Here is a 19122-nt window from a genome sequence, read left to right as displayed (position 1 = left end):
ACAGTTCAGTCTACATACACTGAGGTTGTGTTAATAGCATCAAGATATTTGAAAATGTACGGTAGGTATTGGGAAGAGCATGTTACCAAATGTAACGCACACTGTAATGCAACAGGATCACAGCTTCATTACCTTGCCAACAGGTGTCGATTTGGACCATTTAATGAAAGGTGCCTCGGCGGCTTCCGTACGCTAAAATTATGCAACATTTTTATCGTGGCCTCTAATTGGCTGCGCGATGTCAACACCATGAGATAGATTTCAGCGCCTTAGTTCATTGGTCACATCAGCACTCGAGTCGAAACCTGCAGGAAACGTTGAGTACCAATAGAGGTGAGCGGGGGCCAAGATGGCGCGGTGTTAGGTGGACACGTTGTTGAACGTCTCGTCAGGAAATTTTGAAATAGAACGATTATAGCCATTATAATTTGACAGTTACTATTTATGAACGAGTAAGTGATTGCCTTCTTCATTTCAACCTCCTTGCGCCAATTCATCTATGGGAAGAAAGAAAAATAGACAAACTTCGAGCGTGACAGAACACGGGGCCATGTCAACTACGGAGACTATTCAATTTGCTGATGGGAGCGATTGCACCGTTTCCTCTGTGGATGTGATTTCATCGGATAATGCTGACGAACACAACTGGTTTGACTTGCGTTCAGATTTAAGTGATCTTGCTACTCCTATGCCTGATACTCCCTTAAAACCTCCAACAAAAAAAACAAAACGGGTAAGCATGGAAAGTAGCGACTCTTCAGCAGAAATTCTGGCGGCCATTCGTGAGCTTTCTGGCAAATATGAAGAGATGTTACAGAAAATTTCTGCAATTGACACAAGGACTGAATCTACAGCTAAGCGGATTGAGGCAATGTCGTCAGTTGTGACTCAACTTGTTGCTGAAGTAGCAACGCACAAAGAATCTCTGAAAGTTGCGGCAACGGAGATTCGCGAGCTTCAAAAGATGAATAAAACCATGAAGGAAGAGGTGGGTGAATGTAAGCGTTACAGCTGGAGATGGATTTTAAAGTTACATGGCGTGAGAGAAAAAATTGGTGAGGATGTCCGGCAAATAGCAATCGATGTCCTTAGTAATGTAGTTCCTGGGATCAGCGATAACCTTGAGGAGGCCGTCGACATTGCACATCGTCTTGGTCAGAGGAGAAATGATGGTTCCCACAGATCAATAATTATACTGTTTGCTCTGCGTCGTATTCGTGACACCGTTTGGCATTCTGCTAGAGGCTGCAAATTTCTTTTCGACAATAAGTTGCGAATCACGGAAGCCCTTTCACCAGAAGACAGGGCCGCCAGAGAAAAACTTTGGCCGCTTGTTAAAAAAGCCAGGGATGAAGGAAAGAAAGCCTCCTTTCGCGGTGCATTTGCCTTAATCGACGGGAAAAGATTCAACCTATCTGATGTAAAATAGACCGGTTTGGTTCTGCAGTGCGGATTTGATCTTTTTCCTCGTTGAAGGGGAACTAAGACTGGTTTCTTTCATGCCAATGCATTTTGGAAAGTCATGTTTTGTTATTTCTCCGGTTGAACCGCAAACTCTGCTGTGTAAGTCGATATTGATTGACCTTGTTCAGTTATTTCGTTCAATTTATTATCTATTGACAGTGTTGTTTTGTTTTTGATTAATGTTATCTAATGTTTTGCGCCGATAAGCAAGGAGGTTGAGTGAATCTCTAATTTAATGTTCGTGAGTTAATTATGGTTATATTTTGTTCCTATTTCAAAATAGATTTGTGTGGATTGTTTTTCAGACAAGAGGTAGCCTACTAAACTTTTTCTTTGTACGATGGATTTTAAGTTTAATTATTTTTCTGTTGTATCCTTAAATGTGAGGGGTTTACGTGACGCTGTAAAGAGGAAAGCTGTTTTTTTATTTTGCAAAAGCAGTGAGTCAGATATCATTTTTCTTCAGGAAACGCATTCAAGTGATATGGATGTAAAATTTTGGAAAAATCAAGAGTGGGGGTTCAATCTTCAGCTGGCTGGCAGGAGCCGCCACTGGCAGGTCACGTGACCTGTCAGTGGATGGCTGGTAGCTGCCAGTCTGAGCCTGGCATGTCACGTGACCTGTCAGTGGCTGGCTAGTTGTCTGGCAGTCTGCCTTTGGCAAGTTTCAGAAACCATTGATTTTTGACAGTGTTTGTGTTTTGTGTTCCTCCCTTTCTAGCTCATTTATTATGCATCTGTTGATATGATTATGTTCTTTAGTATGATTGATGTTTTGGGGACTGTTATCCCAATATAACCAGTCAAATGGCCGTGATCAGACTGGCAGCTTACAGACGCTTGCTGGACGCTCATCCAGTCAGTCGCGGCTGATCAGCTAGTATAACGCGTTGCCTGACACTCTCACTGCAAGGAAATAAATTGTTTTCTTATTATGAATATAATGTCATGCATCTATTCTTTAGTATGATTGATGTTTTGGGGACTGTTATCCCAATATAACCAGTCAAATGGCCGTGATCAGACTGGCAGTTTACAGACGCTTGCTGGGCACTCATCCAGTCAGTCGCGGCTGATCAGCGTAGTATAACGCGTTGCCTGACACTCTCGCTGCAAGGAAATAAATTGTTTTCTTATTATGAACATAATATGCATTTATTTATTTGTATGATTGATGTTTTAGAGAATTTTATCCCAATTAAACCAATCAAATGGCCCTGATCATGACTGGTTGCTTACTGTTACTGTTGCCTGCCTCTCATTCTAAGGATATAAACCTAATTTGCGGATCTAAACAAGAATGAGAATGTTAAGGTCACAACAAATAATACATTTTTAACTGCCACCATAATTTAGTTACATTATAATGTAATGTTTTGTCTTAAGGTTAATATGTAAACATTACATTGTGCAGATGTTTTAAAGCACCTAACCCGACCCCTGAAACGCAGAGGTTAGGTCATAGGGCAAAAGGGGTTGCAGTCAGGAGAAAAAATATGTAAATGTAAAAGTACTTTACTTGCCTGCCATGATTGTGGATTATCATGTGTAAATTCAGAGACCTACTGAACAAAAGTAAATAAGGATACAAAAAATACATTCCATATACTTATAACAATCTGAAACAAGCTGACATCATTAATATGAATACATAATCTTAAGTCATCATAATTGTTATCATTTATAATTAAGGTTTCCGGTAAAGTTCTGGAAGTCTGCGATACATTATTTTTGAAGTGGCAACATACAAGGCTACAATTAAGACTGAAACTTAGCCTACCTCCCACTTCGTGAAGATCCCATTTTTATTGCCCTGGGTAGTTTATTCGAAACTGTCAAATTCTGATATAGTTTACAATTGTTTACGTAGCATACGCCAATTATAGGCTAAATTATTTTAATCCCGTTTACTGAAGTGGCAACATGCCATACACCTCACAATTCTTTCTTTCGGTCATAAGATACCACCGCTTAGTGGGGTCGGGTGGGTAGGCTGATTCAAACAGTCAGATCCCGCACACACGTGACGTTACAAACAAGTTTATCTAAATATTTAGTTAAATTCATTATTAAAATATATATATGTATGTAGTTCACAATATAGTTATTGAATATAATTATATAATTAGTGAAAGTGTTTAACCATTAGGGAACAATAGAGAAAGATTCACTCACTGTTAGGCCTACTCTGTGAATAGATGGATACAGCGTCCAGCAAGCGCCTGTAAGCTGCCAGTCTGATCACGGCCATTTGACTGGTTATATTGGTATTACAGTCCCCAAAACATCAATTATACACAAGAAAAGATGCATGACATTATATTCATAATAAGAAAACAATTTATTTCCTTGCAGTGAGAGTGTCAGGCAACGCGTTATACTCGCTGATCAGCCGCGACTGACTGGATGAGCGTCCAGCAAGCGCCTGTAAGCTGCCAGTCTGATCACGGCCATTTGACTGGTTATATTGGGATAACAGTCCCCAAAACATCAATCATACTAAAGAACATAATCATATCAACAGATGCATAATAAATGAGCTAGAAAGGGAGGAACACAAAACACAAAAACTGTCAAAAATCAATGGTTTCTGAAACTTGCCAAAGGCAGACTGCCAGACAACTAGCCAGCCACTGACAGGTCACGTGACATGCCAGGCTCAGACTGGCAGCTGCCAGCCAGCCACTGACAGGTCACGTGACATGCCAGGCTCAGACTGGCAGCTGCCAGCCAGCCACTGACAGGTCACGTGACCTGCCAGTGGCGGCTCCTGCCAGCCAGCTGAAGATTGAACTCCTACTGAAAATCAATGGGGAAATGCAATTTACTGTAGTCATGGTTCTAGTCATTCGGCTGGAGTTTCAATTTTGCTGCACAAGTTTAAAGGACACATACTAGAAGTTAAATCTTCTGAGGAAGGCAGATGGATTATTTTAGCGATTAAACAGGATAATTCAATCTTTATTATTTGTAATGTTTATGGATTCAATTCCCGATCTGCTAACAGGGTTCTCTTCTCTCAGATAACTTTAGAATTGAATGAAGTAATTATCAAGTACCCAGACTCTTTTGTGATTTTAGGCGGGATTTAAATGAATGTGTGGATGACTCCTTGGACCGACTTCCTCCCAGAAATAACGATAGCCAGCAGTTAAATATTAACATTTTATCATTATGCTCGAAATTTTCTCTTACAGATACATGGCGTTTCTTTCACCCTGATGTGCAAGAATTTACTTGGTCAAATAGAAATAAGTCTTCCCAATCGAGAATTGACCTCTTCCTGATCTCTTCGTCAGCTCTTCAATTTGTAAAAGATATTTCTCATTCTTTCGCTCCCCTCTCAGACCATAAGTTAATAAGTCTAAAATTGTGTACTAACACTGGAAAAACTTCAAGTTTGCGCGGTTATTGGAAATTTAATAATTCTCTCCTTAAGGATAAAACCTTTAATGATGACATCAAGAACTTGTTTTCTAGTATGTTTACTGAGAATTCCAGTGACAGTTATAAAACAAAATGGGAATTTTTAAAATATAAAGCTAGGCAGATTGCCATCAGAAGAAGTAAAGAGCTAAAATCCTCTAAAACTAAAAAAATATTTGAACTCCTGATTAAAATAAACACTTTATTGCAAAAAACATTAACTCAGGAGGAAGAGTTAATTTTAAGAGATTTAAATTTACAAATCAATCAAGTTTATTTGGATTTAGCTAGAGGGACCTTTATTAGGTCCAAAGCCAAATGGTTAGAAGAAGGAGAGACTAACTCTAGTTACTTTTTTGCATTAGAGAAGAGGAATTGCAGGAGAAATTCAGTAACAGCTCTAAATATTAATGGTCTCAGGTGCACTGATCCAAACTTAATTTCTAAGTTTATCACAAACTTTTATGACAAACTTTATACTTCTGAATTTAATTCAGATAATTGTGAGACTTTTGTTGAAACTATTAAAAACTATATTCCAACTATTGATAATGATTTTAAAGATCTTTGTGAGTCAACTTTGACAATTGGGGAAGTTAAATCTGCTCTTTTCTCTATGAAGAGAGGGAAATCCCCTGGAGTTGATGGTTTTTCCATTGAATTTTATATCCATTTCTGGGACTTAATAAAATCCCCATTACTTTGCATGTATAAAGAATGCATTGCTCAGAACGAAATGACTACTTCAATGAAGCAGGGTATAATCTCCCTTATTCCAAAACCTGAAAAAGACCCTCTCTTAATTGATAATTGGCGACCAATAACACTCTTAACTATTGATTACAAGATATTGGCCCTGGTGTATGCTAATAGGTTGAAATTTAAACTTGACCAAATTATTGCGGAGACACAGTCAGGATTTGTCAAAGGTAGACATATCAGCAATAATATAAGACTTGTTTTAGATTTGTTGGATTACTCTGAATTTGTACACTCTAAAGCCATTATTCTTTTCTTAGACTTTTATAAGGCCTTTGATACCATTGAGCATGAATTTCTTCTGCAATCTCTCAAATTGTTTGGTTTTGGGGATTCCTTTGTTAATGTAATTAAAATGTTTTATAACGAAATTAGTAGTTCAGTCATAGTTAATCTGAACACCTCCCAAAGATTTGTTATAAACCGTGGTGTCAGACAGGGATGCCCAATTTCCCCTTTTTATTTATTTTGGTTACTGAGCTATTATCACTGAGTATTATGCACAATCAGAACTTGAAAGGTATCTTCATTTTTGACAGAGAAATTAAAATCTCGCAGCTGGCTGATGACACCACTCTTTTTTACGTGATAAATCTCAACTCTCCAATGCCATTCAGATAGTTAGAAATTTTTCATGTGCCTCTGGATTAAAGTTAAATATGTTGAAGTGTGAGATAATGTCCTTGCATAAAAGCGATGACACATCACTTGAGGGTATTCCAGTTAAAGACACAATTAAGTATTTAGGTATTCACTTAACAAAAAATCTAGTAGACAGACAACAACTTAATTTTTCTAGTAGAATTAAGAAAACGCAAAATATTTTTAATCTTTGGCTACAAAGAGACCTAACTCTCTATGGGAGGGTTCTCTTATCCAAAGCGGAAGGTCTCTCTCGCTTTGTGTATCCATCACTTTCTTTATTTGTGAATGACTGCACCGCTAAAGGTGTTAATAAAATTTTTATTGATTTTATATGGAAAAACAGGTCTCATAAACTTAAAAAAGAAGTGATTTCCAATTGCAGAAGTGACGGGGGACTAGAAGTGCTACATTTTCACAACGTTATTAATGTGTTTAAAATCAACTGGATTAGAAGATGTCTACTAAACTCAAATTCTATTTGGTTTTCATTCCTAATTTCATCTTTAATAAAATTGGAGGCCTCCTTTTTATCTTAAAATGTAATTACATGTATAATAAACTCCCGGTTAAACTATCTAAGTTTCATCAGCAAGCTCTTCTTGCATGGAAATTGTGTTACATCCACAATTTCTCCCCACATAAAACTCTTTTGTGGAATAATATGAATATAACTGTTAGAAACAAATCTCTTTTTTTTTCTAATTGGTTTAATAGAGGTCTAATTCATATATTTTCTTTATTTGATAATTCTGGTAACATTTTGTCTTATGAACGCTTCATGACCATCCATGACTTTCCTATTCCTTTTAAAGAATACAATACTGTGCTTAAAGCTATTCCTATAGGTCTAGTGCAACTGGTTAAGACCCACTTATTATACAATCAAAATAATATGATGGATTCGGTTTTGTTATTGGATGGCATTAGTATTTATGATAAGAAATGTAATAATAAATATATTCGCAGGATTTTTCAAAAAGAGATCTAATTTGCCCTAGAGGCAGGTCCCATTGGGCTGCCCTTATTGGCAATATTGAATGGAGAAAAGCGTGGTTATTACCATATAAATATTTTATTCCTAACAAGACCAAAGAAGTCCACTTTAAAATATTACACAAGATATATCCTGTTAATGCAACAGTGTCCAAATATATTGATATTTCTAGTACCTGTTCGTTTTGTGGTGATCGAAGATGAAACATTAATACACTTATTCTTTTCTTGCAAATTGGTTCAGAAATTTTGGTCTAACATATTTTCTCATTTAAATAAAACCCCTATTCATGCACACTCCTTTAATTTGAAAGATATTATTTGTTATTATACTGATTCCCACACATCTAAAGAATACATTTTTAATTTTTTTATTTTATTTGGCAAATTTTTCATCCATAAACAGAAATGTATGGGATCACTTCCTATTTTCTCACATTTTTTGGCTGAAGTAGACTCATTGCTTAAATCTTTTAATTTTACTAATAATAAAAATGTGATAGATTCCTGAACATATATGAACAATTAATTTGTAATGGCTCTGATATTCAGGATTAAGCTGCTTTATATTATATATTGTTTATTTTATTTGTATTATTATTATTTTTTTTTTTATTTATTTATTTATTTATTTTTATATAATTATTGTTTTTATTTTTATTTATGTTCGTTATTTTTATCTTTTATAATTATTTTTATGGCACTTAATTTGCATAATTAATTATAATTAATTATTCTGTATAATTTAGGTTATGTGTTACCTCTTTTGTTATCCTGAATATATTTGTATATTTTCATGTTTCTTCAATAAAAAAAAAAAAAAAAAAAACCAATAGAGGTGAGCGACTGTTACATATTGCTTGAATAAAAATTGTATAGTTTACTTTAAACGAGGTTTATATTAATTGGAGTTAAAGTGTGTACAATGTGTTTATTGTATGCTGTTGGCAGGTTAAGTAAGCGCTAATGCTAAATGCATTGCTATATTCTCACTCCATTCAGTTAAACTGAGTCACTGTACAGCACAACTTTTAAGGTTCAATTGTTTATTTTAACATACGTTTAGTATATTCGATCAGCGATAAACTTATGTTATAATTCATCACCAAATAGCATATTACTTTTTTTGCAAGGTGATACACTTTTTTTTTTATTGTCTTATGCCAGATAATTATAAATGTCAGCCAGCGAATTGTAATAACTTTGTATTGTTTTGCAGTGAAAATGAGTCTCCGGAAACAGACACCAAGCGATTTCTTGAAGCAGATCATTGGAAGACCAGTGGTGGTGAAACTCAACTCTGGAGTGGATTATAGAGGTAATAGCATAAGTATGTTTTGATTTGCATACATGGTCATCTTCTGTTATATATAATTATTTCTAACCATTTCTAGCTCTCTTAACGTTGATCAATTAGCTGGAATCTTTTAGTTGGTTATGCCATAACGTTATAGCTTAAATCTTGTGAGATATGATATTGTTTGAATAATTGGAGTTCATTTTCATGTGGCTTTATTAGTTAAAGGGTAACTAAACCCTAAACCAACTTTTTTTAGTTAATGATCTGTAAGAATGGGGCTTTATTAGTACTGGTCATTGATTCAAGTAATTTTTTTGACATTTGTGTATAAAGTGTTTTAATTCTACAATATATGGTGTAAAAACGTCTGAGTGCTGCCCTCTTCAGGTTGAACGGTGGCTACTGCAGCTGAATTTTCCTATTGGCTGTTGCGGTACTTCGTGACGTAAGCGGTGACAGCTGACGTAAGCAGGTTCCAACTCACCACGCCAGATTCATGTACATGTCGTATTGCGACCGTGTGAGGAATAATAATAACATAGAGTCTGACAGCAGCTGTCAATTAATCCGTCACTACGAGTCTCAGGTGCCTGCCTGGGGAGGGCTAGACAAAGAACATTTAATATTGGCTACCAATTTTAAAAACTATTGGCAGATTAATATTCTTTCTTTCAACACTATCACATCAGTAAAATCCAATATCAGTCGAACTCTTATTTGTATTTATTTATATAATGATACATAAACCAATTTTAATGTGATGTATTTGTGGAAAATGTGTCTTGAGTATTTAAAACTTACATAGAGCTTACTGTGTTTTACTGATATGCAGTGCTAAGGCCATGTTGAATGTGCCTATTTAAGTAAGATTCTGATATTAATGATTTATTTTTACATTGTGTGGGTTTGTATTTGTACATCATACAGTATTAATTTAATTAGTTCAGGTCTTAAAAAGGTCTTAAACTCTGCAGCAACGCTGAATATTACTCCAAGAGACTGCAGCATTTGCTGTTTGGTTGTTTGTTACACACACAATTCCCCGGTGTATTTCAAAGTTAAAGTGCCTTTAAAGTTAAAAGTTCCACACTATGAATCCACCCCCCACCCCCCCCCATTATTTCTGCATTGAAAGGAACCTGTTCTCAGTCACAGAGCTCATTTTCTCTTCCTGTGTCTTTTCTGCCGTAATACAAAAAGTGATCATGAATATGGAGTAACTTTTCCTTGTGAAAGTGCGTGCTTGTTTATTTATCCACTCAAGGCTTTGTCATAGAACGCATGTCCACATGCAACTTTCAGTGAGTAAAGAAATGCATCCAATCAAAACAGACTGTTGTGGCTCATTTATTGACCTAAAACAATGAAAACATTCCCACCAGTTTGACTCTTGTCCGTTCTTCAGTAAAAGCAGCTTATTGGTTACTTGATGTGAAATGTGGCAGGGCGGGGCCGGGTCGTGATCATACACCCCCGGTCCCGTATTAGGCTAATCAAGCCTCTGAGGTATAAAGATCGACTGCAGAGGGTCGTTCGGGAGAGAAAGATTGTTTACGGACATGTCCGTCATGTGTGTGTTTGTGTCTTCTTTTTAAGTTTATGACAGTGGAGTGATTAACACCTGCTGCTGAGAGATGCTAATGCACTACAGTTATAGAAATACTCAAACTAGCACATCTGGCACCAACAATCATGCCAAGGTGAAAATCACTGAAATTTACCTCCTCCCGTCTGGCAAGAGGTACCGAAGCATTCGGGCCCTCACGGCCAGACTGTGTAACAGCTTCTTCCCCCAAGCCATCAGACTTCTCAATACTCAGAGACACACACGTGTCCTGAGTTGCACTTTAATAACTGTCACTTTATAACTGTCTGCTACCTCAATAACTGCTATGTGCATAGAACATTATCTCATAGTATGTTATGTTTACATTTTTAGAAACTGTCATCTTTTTGCACTACTGAGTACTGGTCGGCGCTGCACTGTCTATTGTCCTGTTCATTGTCAGTAATTTGTTGTACTGTCCTGTACTTTTTGCACATGTTTGCACGTGCACTTTATATAGGTATATATAGGTATTTTATATAGGTATTTTATTTCGTTGTGTAGTCTCATGTGGTCCTATGTTGGTCCTTTGTTGTTTTTATGTAGCACCATGGTCCTGGAGGAACGTTGTCTCGTTTTGCTGTGTACTGTACTAACTGTATATGGTTGAAACGACAATAAAAACCACTTGACTTGACTTGGTTTGTAAAAACAAAAAACATCCAGTGAGCTGCAGTTCTGTGGATGGAAACACCTTGTTGACCAGATGGCCAGACTGGTTCGACCTGACAAACTCTATGGTAACTCCGATATCCGCTCTGTACAAATTTGGAGTTTAAGGCAGCAATATGAAGAGTACATTGAAAAATTTGACTATTTGACACACTGATAGGGGTTATGTAAAGCCCCCAGACCAGGTTCTGATTACTCTCATCATTGTAATTTTTTTTGCACCACTTTAGAACCTATTACAGTGGCTGATGTGTTGGATTGGGCTGGTTTTTTTTTTTTTTTTTTTTTTCCACTACTGCTCCAACAAAGATGTCTCAGATGATCTTCTGACTCTCAGCTTTGTGTGTCTTTTTTGATGGCTGTGAGCCATGTGGTGTAGGGGATAATGTACAGAAATGCTAAACGGAAAGGTACCGGTTCGATCCTGCCTTGGGGCAACTGGTAAAGTGGTGTTGTTTGTTGTGCATGTCATATTCAGTTGATGTGTTCGTTGTGCTTGGTGTCATGCAATGTTTGCCATTTTGGTGCTTGTCCCTGTAGTTTCTGCTTGGACCTACATTTGTGTTGTTGTTGTTATTATTAAACTTTCAAAGTTCCTCCTTTGGTATATCCTATTTAATGCAACTATGGCTGAAATTCTCCAAAAAGGCACTTTTAAAGCTGAAGTGTGTAATGTTTTTGGCATTCAATCGTTTCTCCCATCCCAGCTTAATGTGAAGGGAAAACTAAGTAAGCCACTCTAAACACTATGTCTCAGTTGCACCGTAATAATTTCTCTTTGTTTTGAGCAACCCGTCCAGCCCAACTCAACAACATTGAGCTCGATGTTCACCGATTATGCCTAATAAGCTGACAATGTGTGTGGGCACATGTAAATACATTAAATGGCTTTTATTTATCAGTGTATGGCTATAAACTGCTTACTGAAAAATAAACCGATTGACTTGGGTTGATATTGTCCAGTTTCCCAGATTTAGTGTTGAATGTAAATTTAGCATTGTACCTTAACTGGCATTCTTACCGGCTTATCCAGAGTGCATACCATGTTGTGTGCATGCCTCTTCACGGTTTGATGTCAAAAACAGAGAATAACATGATTATTTCAAATATTATGTAATCACAGATTTCTCTTTGCCTGAATTTATAATGTTTTTTAAATAAGCTGATGTTTTGGGAGTAACCAGCGAATAGGTGTGCATGTAAACAAGCTCATTGGCTCGAAAAATGGCATGAGTTGGGGCGGGATTTTTGTCCGGCCGATATTAGCCTTTCACCTATTTATCGGTATCAGCGTATATGCGCAGATATGAAAACATTTTTCAGAACATATTATGCAGAAAACAATGCTTGAAACGGTGGTGCTGCAGACAGGGCAGAGTTAAGTGGTGCAGTGTCAAGCGGTGCAGTGTTAAGCAATGTCTTCTCGGTAAGTTGCTAACTAGTTTGTGAAGTACATGCTGGAAAGTTAATAAACAATGACCCCATCATTTTCCCTTTTCAGGATTACTGATCGGGGCTCAACAATAAGGACTGCCAGTGTGAGAGAGAGAGATTCAGGCCATTTGCTAGAACTGTCACTTGCCCGATTGGGCCAGTGCTACATTTTATAACATTAGTCCATGCAAGCAAGAGAGCACAAAAATTACATGGAGTGAACGAAGTCTTCTAACCAAGGAGTGAACACGAGTATATTTATATTGCAAAGAAGCACAAATGCATAATATACTGGACGCGCCAAGGCACAGTCACTTGCAGACACAGAGCGCACCCTCCTAGCACCGTTCTCGCTCTTTTTAAATGTATTAGCAGCAGCTATTAACAATGTGTAGAAAATGGCAGGAAAAAAAAACACTTAATGAATTTCGTAGTGGGATTTAATGTCTTGTGTAACATTTTAAGTATCCCCTCACTTTCCGAGTTCACAGTGTGCAAAATCCCCAAATTTTTCATTTTTACATGTTTGTGACAATTAGTAATCCACAGATTGGAACACAAGAAATCAACCGTTTCTTTCTATAGGACTGAAAATCCATGTCTCTCCGTGCATGTGTCTCATCATCTCTCTCAGTGTTTAGGGACAGAGCGCTAGTTTTATTCCCACTGTAAAAAAACAAACACATTCTCTCATTAATTCACCTTTAGAAATGAAACGGTGAATGAGACATAATAAACGAAAAATAAAAACCCCAGTTATACACATGTCTGGAAATCACGAGCTACTCGATATACCAATTGTAAGTATACAATTAATTAGGTAATGTTTCAAAATGTAAACATTAATTTGACATGATTATGCCATTTGATATGAAAAGAATAGATAAAAAAAGATAATAGACTATTATTATCAGAGCTGTTCAGCTGCAGGATGAAGATGAATATTTCAAACAGTCTACTTCATATCGTCCTCATAAAACACCTGTTACATATCTAATTTCTGGACAATACAGGTGTTTTTGTTCTTTGTATATCAGTCAGTGTTGTTCTTGTTTGGGTTGTCTGATTTCATGTTATATACACATTGTTAATTCACAGATCAGGCCTAATATCTACCTACTGTATATTACACATCACAACCGATTTAGTAGCAAGTCTGTTCTCTCAGCCAATAATCAAAACTTTAACTCGGTGAATAATCTTTGATCCTCCTTGTGAAAGCACTACACATGGGCAAAAGTTGCATGACAGCATGACTAAATGGGTGACCGAAAACCCATAATTTCCTCTTGGAGAGGAAAACACTGGTGTAAATGGAGGTTAATATGATATCTTTATGAATTTATATCTGTAAAGCACATACATCATAGTTGCAAATTATAAATGTGATTCCATTTTGGGGAACATTGTATTTTTTTTTTTCTCCCCAATTTGGAATGTCCAATTCCCAATGTGCTCTAAGTCCTCGTGGTGGCGTAGTGACCTAGTTGGTGAGATGCAATACTGGAAAGTAAAATAAACAACGTCCATCTTTTACTCTCCGTGACAACAAGCTTATAGCTAACCACGTAGCTACTTTCACTGCTGGCCAGCTGAGTGGAAGCTAATGTGCAAACATGTTTTCACCAAACTGTTTTGTTCAGGATTCGCAGTTTGGTGCCCCCTTCAACCGAAAACAATTCCAGTCATTGCATATATAAAATGTAATATATAAAAGTAAGGTTTTCCACCGTTAAATGTTTCCCCTGAATAGCAGAATACGATGTAACTTCTTGACTCGGCAGGTGTAAATGCTTCTTGTTTTACAACCTGCCCCTGACTGACTGGCAGTATTAAAGTAGTCAGCATTTGACTGATACCAAACAGTAATACTGATGTTTATTTAGCTATTTATTTTATTTGATTAATTATTTATTTAAATGGTCAGCATTTGACTGATACCAAACAGTAATACTGATGTTTATTTAGCTATTTATTTTATTTGATTAATTATTTATTTAAATGGTCAGCAATTGACTGATACTGAACATACAGTACTGCTGTTTATTTAGCTATTTATTTTATTTTTATTTATTATTTTAATGGTCAGCAGTTGACCGATACTGAACAAAGTACTGATGTTTAAGCTATTTATTGTATTTCTATTTATTTTTTATTTTCTCAGTGTTCATTTCTAGAAATGGTTTACAATATATTATAACAATGTCAAATATTATTTGATAAAAATATTTAAGCAGCCTTTTGAGTACCTTTAGCATAGACAAATCGGTGCACAATCCACATAGAAAAGATCTGTTTCCATTCCAGCTCAAAAAATAACTATATCGGCCACCATCAGTAATCTGTGAATTTTCCCCCTCTAAAATCGGTATCGTATCGATCTGAAAAAATCCCATATCGGTCGGGCCTAGAGGCAGAACTGTCTGTTTGTTCATTCAACAGCAGATAGGGGGCATATTCAGAAAGCTGTTTGACAACAATGTATATTTTTGCTATGACTTTCAGTGGTGCAGAAATTACACACTTCATCTTTAAGCCTTATGTGATGTTTAATCACATAAGTGTCTTTCTCTCAGGAGTTCTTGCCTGCCTGGATGGCTACATGAACATTGCTGTGGAACAGACGGAGGAATACGTCAATGGCCAGCTCAAGAACAAATATGGTGATGCATTTCTCAGAGGAAACAATGGTATGCAGTGTCTGTGTATATTATTTAGTACCCGGTTTCTTTTTTTTCTAGTGTTTTGTTACATAGAACAGACTCTGTGCATTCTTAACAGTAATAAAGTTTCTAAAACTATCTGTGTTTGGACTGCAACGGTACATGTATCCACGCTAAACTGAACGGATACAGGGCCTACGGTACACGTAGTCACACAAATGATTACATATTTTGGCATGCGTGAAACCAATATTAAAACAGCATATAACAAACAACACAAACTACGCTGAACTAAAATGAAAAAAGGTTGCGGAGTAACACGGGACCACACAGAATCAAAACAGAATGGAGTGCCACGTGGTACACTAGAAACTGCGGCTCAGATGGCTTGTGATGTTTACATTAACTAGCTTGTTATTTTCCCAACTGTGATGGAACTAAACAAAATATAAATATGTCAAACTTAAATAAGCAGGAGATTGAAGACCCACCGCTGTCTCTAAAATCTGTTGTTTGTGAGTATTGTGGTTTCACAGTAAACTACAGTAATACTGGGCAATGAGTAGTGAACAGGACGAAGGCTGTGTGCCGGCTCTGTTTCACCAAAGTCGGCATGTCTCAGGAAGTACATCTAACATGATGACTCCTTCGTGGCGACATCATCCACATGTGTCTCTTGAGCTTACGGGAGCAAAGCATAAACAGCCTGTGCAATTTAGTCCCGCCACAACATACAAGCAGCCTCTCTCTGCAAGCTCAGACAGAGATAAAGTGATTACGAACGGCATATTTATTTCTGCAGATATGTGACCATACTCGGTCTTCGAGAACACAGGATTTAAGCATCTGCTTAACGTGCTTGAGCCCCATTATAAAGTTCATACAAAATGTGGATATTCTGATTTCCCTGAAAAAACTTGAAAATTTTGTGAAACGTACAAGTGGTGGAACGACAAAGAAATCTCCACTGCTAATGTCTTAATTCTGTTACAATTATTATAATTGCACTTTTTTTTACTTTTATTATGTGCATAAAAGACGCTCTTAAGTTTTGTATTGTAATTTCGTTGAAGAAATTTGCATAGTGCAGTCATATACAGTCAGGTCCATAAATATTGGGACATCGACACAATTCTAATCTTTTTGGCTCTACACCACCACAATGGATTTGAAATGAAACGAACAAGATGTGCTTTAACTGCTGACTTCCAGATTTAATTTGAGGGTATTTACATCCAAATCAGGTGAACGGTGTAGGAATTACAACAGTTTGTATATGTGCCTCCCACTTTTTAAGGGACCAAAAGTAATGGGACAGATTAACCATCATAAATCAAACTTTCACCTTTTAATACTTTGTTGCAAATCCTTTGCAGTCAATTACAGCCTGAAGTCTGGAACACATAGACATCACCAGACGCTGGGTTTCATCCCTGGTGATGCTCTGCCAGGCCTCTACTGCAACGGTCTTCAGTTCCTGCTTGTTCTTGGGGCATTTTCCCTTCAGTTTTGTCTTCAGCAAGTGAAATGCATGCTCAATCGGATTCAGGTCAGGTGATTGACTTGGCCATTGCATAACATTCCACTTCTTTCCCTTAAAAAACTCTTTGGTTGCTTTCGCAGTATGCTTCGGGTCATTGTCCATCTGTACTGTGAAGTGCCGTCCAATGAGTTCTGAAGCATTTTGCTGAATATGAGCAGATAATATTGCCTGAAACACTTCAGAATTCATCCTGCTGCTTTTGTCAGCAGTCACATCATCAATAAATACAAGAGAACCAGTTCCATTGGCAGACATACATGCCCACGCCATGACACTACCACCAAAATGCTTCACTGATGAGGTGGTATGCTTTGGATCATGAGCAGTTCCTTTCCTTCTCCATACTCTTCTCTTCCCATCACTCTGGTACAAGTTGTCTCATCTGTCCATAGGATGTTGTTCCAGAACTGTGAAGGCTTTTTTAGATGTTGTTTGGCAAACTCTAATCTGGCCTTCCTGTTTTTGAGGCTCACCAATGGTTTACATCTTGTGGTGAACCCTCTATATTCACTCTGGTGAAGTCTTCTCTTGATTGTTGACTTTGACACACATACACCTACCTCCTGGAGAGTGTTCTTGATCTGGCCAACTGTTGTGAAGTGTGTTTTCTTCACCAGGGAAAGAATTCTTCGGTCATCCACCATGGTTGTTTTCCGTGGTCTTCCGGGTCTTTTGGTGTTGCTGAGCTCACCGGTGCGTTCTTTCTTTTTAAGAATGTTCCTAACAGTTGATTTGGCCACACCTAATGTTTTTGCTATCTCTCTGATAGGTTTGTTTTGATTTTTCAGCCTAATGATGGCTTGCTTCACTGATAGTGACAGCTCTTTGGATCTCATATTGAGTTGACAGCAACAGATTCCAAATGCAAATAGCACACTTGAAATGAACTCTGGACCTTTTTTCTGCTCCTTGTAAATGGGATAATGAGGGAATAACACACACCTGGCCATGGAACAGCTGAGCAGCCAATTGTCCCATTACTTTTTGCCCCTTAAAAAGTGGGAGGCACATATACACACTGTTGTAATTCCTACGCCGTTCACGTGATTTGGATGTAAATACCCTCAAATTAAAGCTGAAAGTCTGCAGTTAAAGCACATCTTGTTCATTTCATTTCAAATCCATTGTGGTGGTGTATAGAGCCAAAAAGCTTAGAATTGTGTCGATGTCCCAATATTTATGGACCTGACTGTATAAATGAGCCTTCACAATAAGAATTATTGCCCATCAGCCACTGTTTCCTAAATTAATAATTTAAAGAAAGATTCTTTGTTTTCCCTGCTGTACTGAAACCGTAATGAACCGTGACCCCAAAACCGAGGTATGTACCAAAACAGGAATTTTGCGTACTGTTGCAGCCCTAATCTGTGAGCATGCTAAGATTTTTTTTAAAAAAAAGTTATTCACATTCTATACAGACATTTTTTTTTTCCCTTTTGTCCTTTAGTGTTATACATCAGTACCCAGAAGAGGAAGATGTGAAGCCATTTCACTCATTTCTTTATTCATTATTTGAAAAGTGAATTTATTTACCATTGCTGTTCAGAATCTTTTATTATTTGATGATAATATCTAAGTTTGTTTCATGTATTGTAACACAAAATATGGTGTCCTGCACAGTGTAATGCAGTAAATAATTTGTTTTACAACAATGGATTTTGTGTTTAGGTTTTATTGATTTGATATATCTGTTCCTGATGTGCTTCTATGAAAATGTAATGGTGGTAATTCAGTCATAAGGAATTGCTAATTAGGCTTTCCAAGTCTTGAAACTGTTCAAGGCAATTTTCTATACATGGTTCATACTAGGTATACCTGCTGTTTCACATTACTTATTCTCCTGTTGCCCCCTTTTAATATAATGTTAGGAGCACTCTGACTTGATCATTTATACTTTTTAGATTCATCAAAATGTAGACCTCAACTGCACATTTCTTACCCTTCTGCCTTCTTTAGAATGCCCTAATACATTTACAAACGATCCTGGCTTTGTGACATTTCATTTGGCTGAGATAAAAAAAATATATATATATTTAATTCATTAGGCTCCTATTGAGCTGTTTGGATGCACCCAGAGTTCTCTTTATGGGCAAGAAGTTTGCTTGGACCCTTATTTCTTTTCTTGATGTATCCACATATACATGCTCTTTGCCCTTGTTTAGGAGACAAAAGGCTGCCAAGGTCGGCCCTGAATGCAGGATGAAGGACACGGTATTGATTAAACCTGGTCCATAACCGCAGTGAGTGTGGGCTTTCTAGTAGGAGATTGGTATCATTATGCTGCAAATGCTTTCCTATTGTAATCAAAAACCAGAGTCCTCACGTGACGTCACAGTAATGACCCAATGACTAAATAGACTCCGTATTATGAGGGCTGCTCTAATGACCTAGAGCAACATCATAACTGGCAACAAATGCTGGCTTCAAAATCTGTACACTGGTTATCCCCATCATACATTTATTTAATGGATCCACAATATTCATATGGATTTGATCACTGCATCATAGATGTTGGGTCATAATGAAATCTCACAGATATTAGAGGTTTTAAGTCCTTAACCCATCACATAATACTATTTTGACTGTTAAAGGAAATGGCATGTTTACACTTTTGGAG

At 37.0% G+C, this 19122-nt stretch overlaps 1 protein-coding gene across 3 annotated transcripts; it reads left to right on the top strand.

Annotated features, from left to right (window-relative positions):
- Positions 1-315: 315 nt before the first annotated feature.
- On the top strand, positions 316-18125 carry LOC127651874 (U6 snRNA-associated Sm-like protein LSm6). Of its 3 annotated transcripts, none has more exons than XM_052137914.1 (4): positions 316-988; positions 8507-8605; positions 14876-14989; positions 17953-18125. In XM_052137914.1, the coding sequence occupies exons 2-4, from the start codon at positions 8512-8514 to the stop codon at positions 17985-17987; spliced, it is 243 nt and encodes an 80-aa protein (XP_051993874.1). In that variant the 5' UTR covers positions 316-988; positions 8507-8511; the 3' UTR covers positions 17988-18125. The 3 variants fall into 3 exon arrangements, 2 of the variants coding, with proteins under 2 accessions (XP_051993874.1, XP_051993873.1); XM_052137913.1 differs by having other exon boundaries at positions 316-1563; XR_007971623.1 differs by lacking the exons at positions 14876-14989; positions 17953-18125 and having other exon boundaries at positions 316-1563; positions 8507-8585.
- The last annotated feature ends 997 nt before the right edge of the window (positions 18126-19122 follow it).

Source organism: Xyrauchen texanus, chromosome 11 (assembly GCF_025860055.1).
Source record: "Xyrauchen texanus isolate HMW12.3.18 chromosome 11, RBS_HiC_50CHRs, whole genome shotgun sequence".
Classification (NCBI taxonomy): Eukaryota; Metazoa; Chordata; class Actinopteri; order Cypriniformes; family Catostomidae; genus Xyrauchen; species Xyrauchen texanus.
Note: the sequence above shows the minus strand (reverse complement) of the source record. Positions and strands in the feature narration are given on the sequence as shown.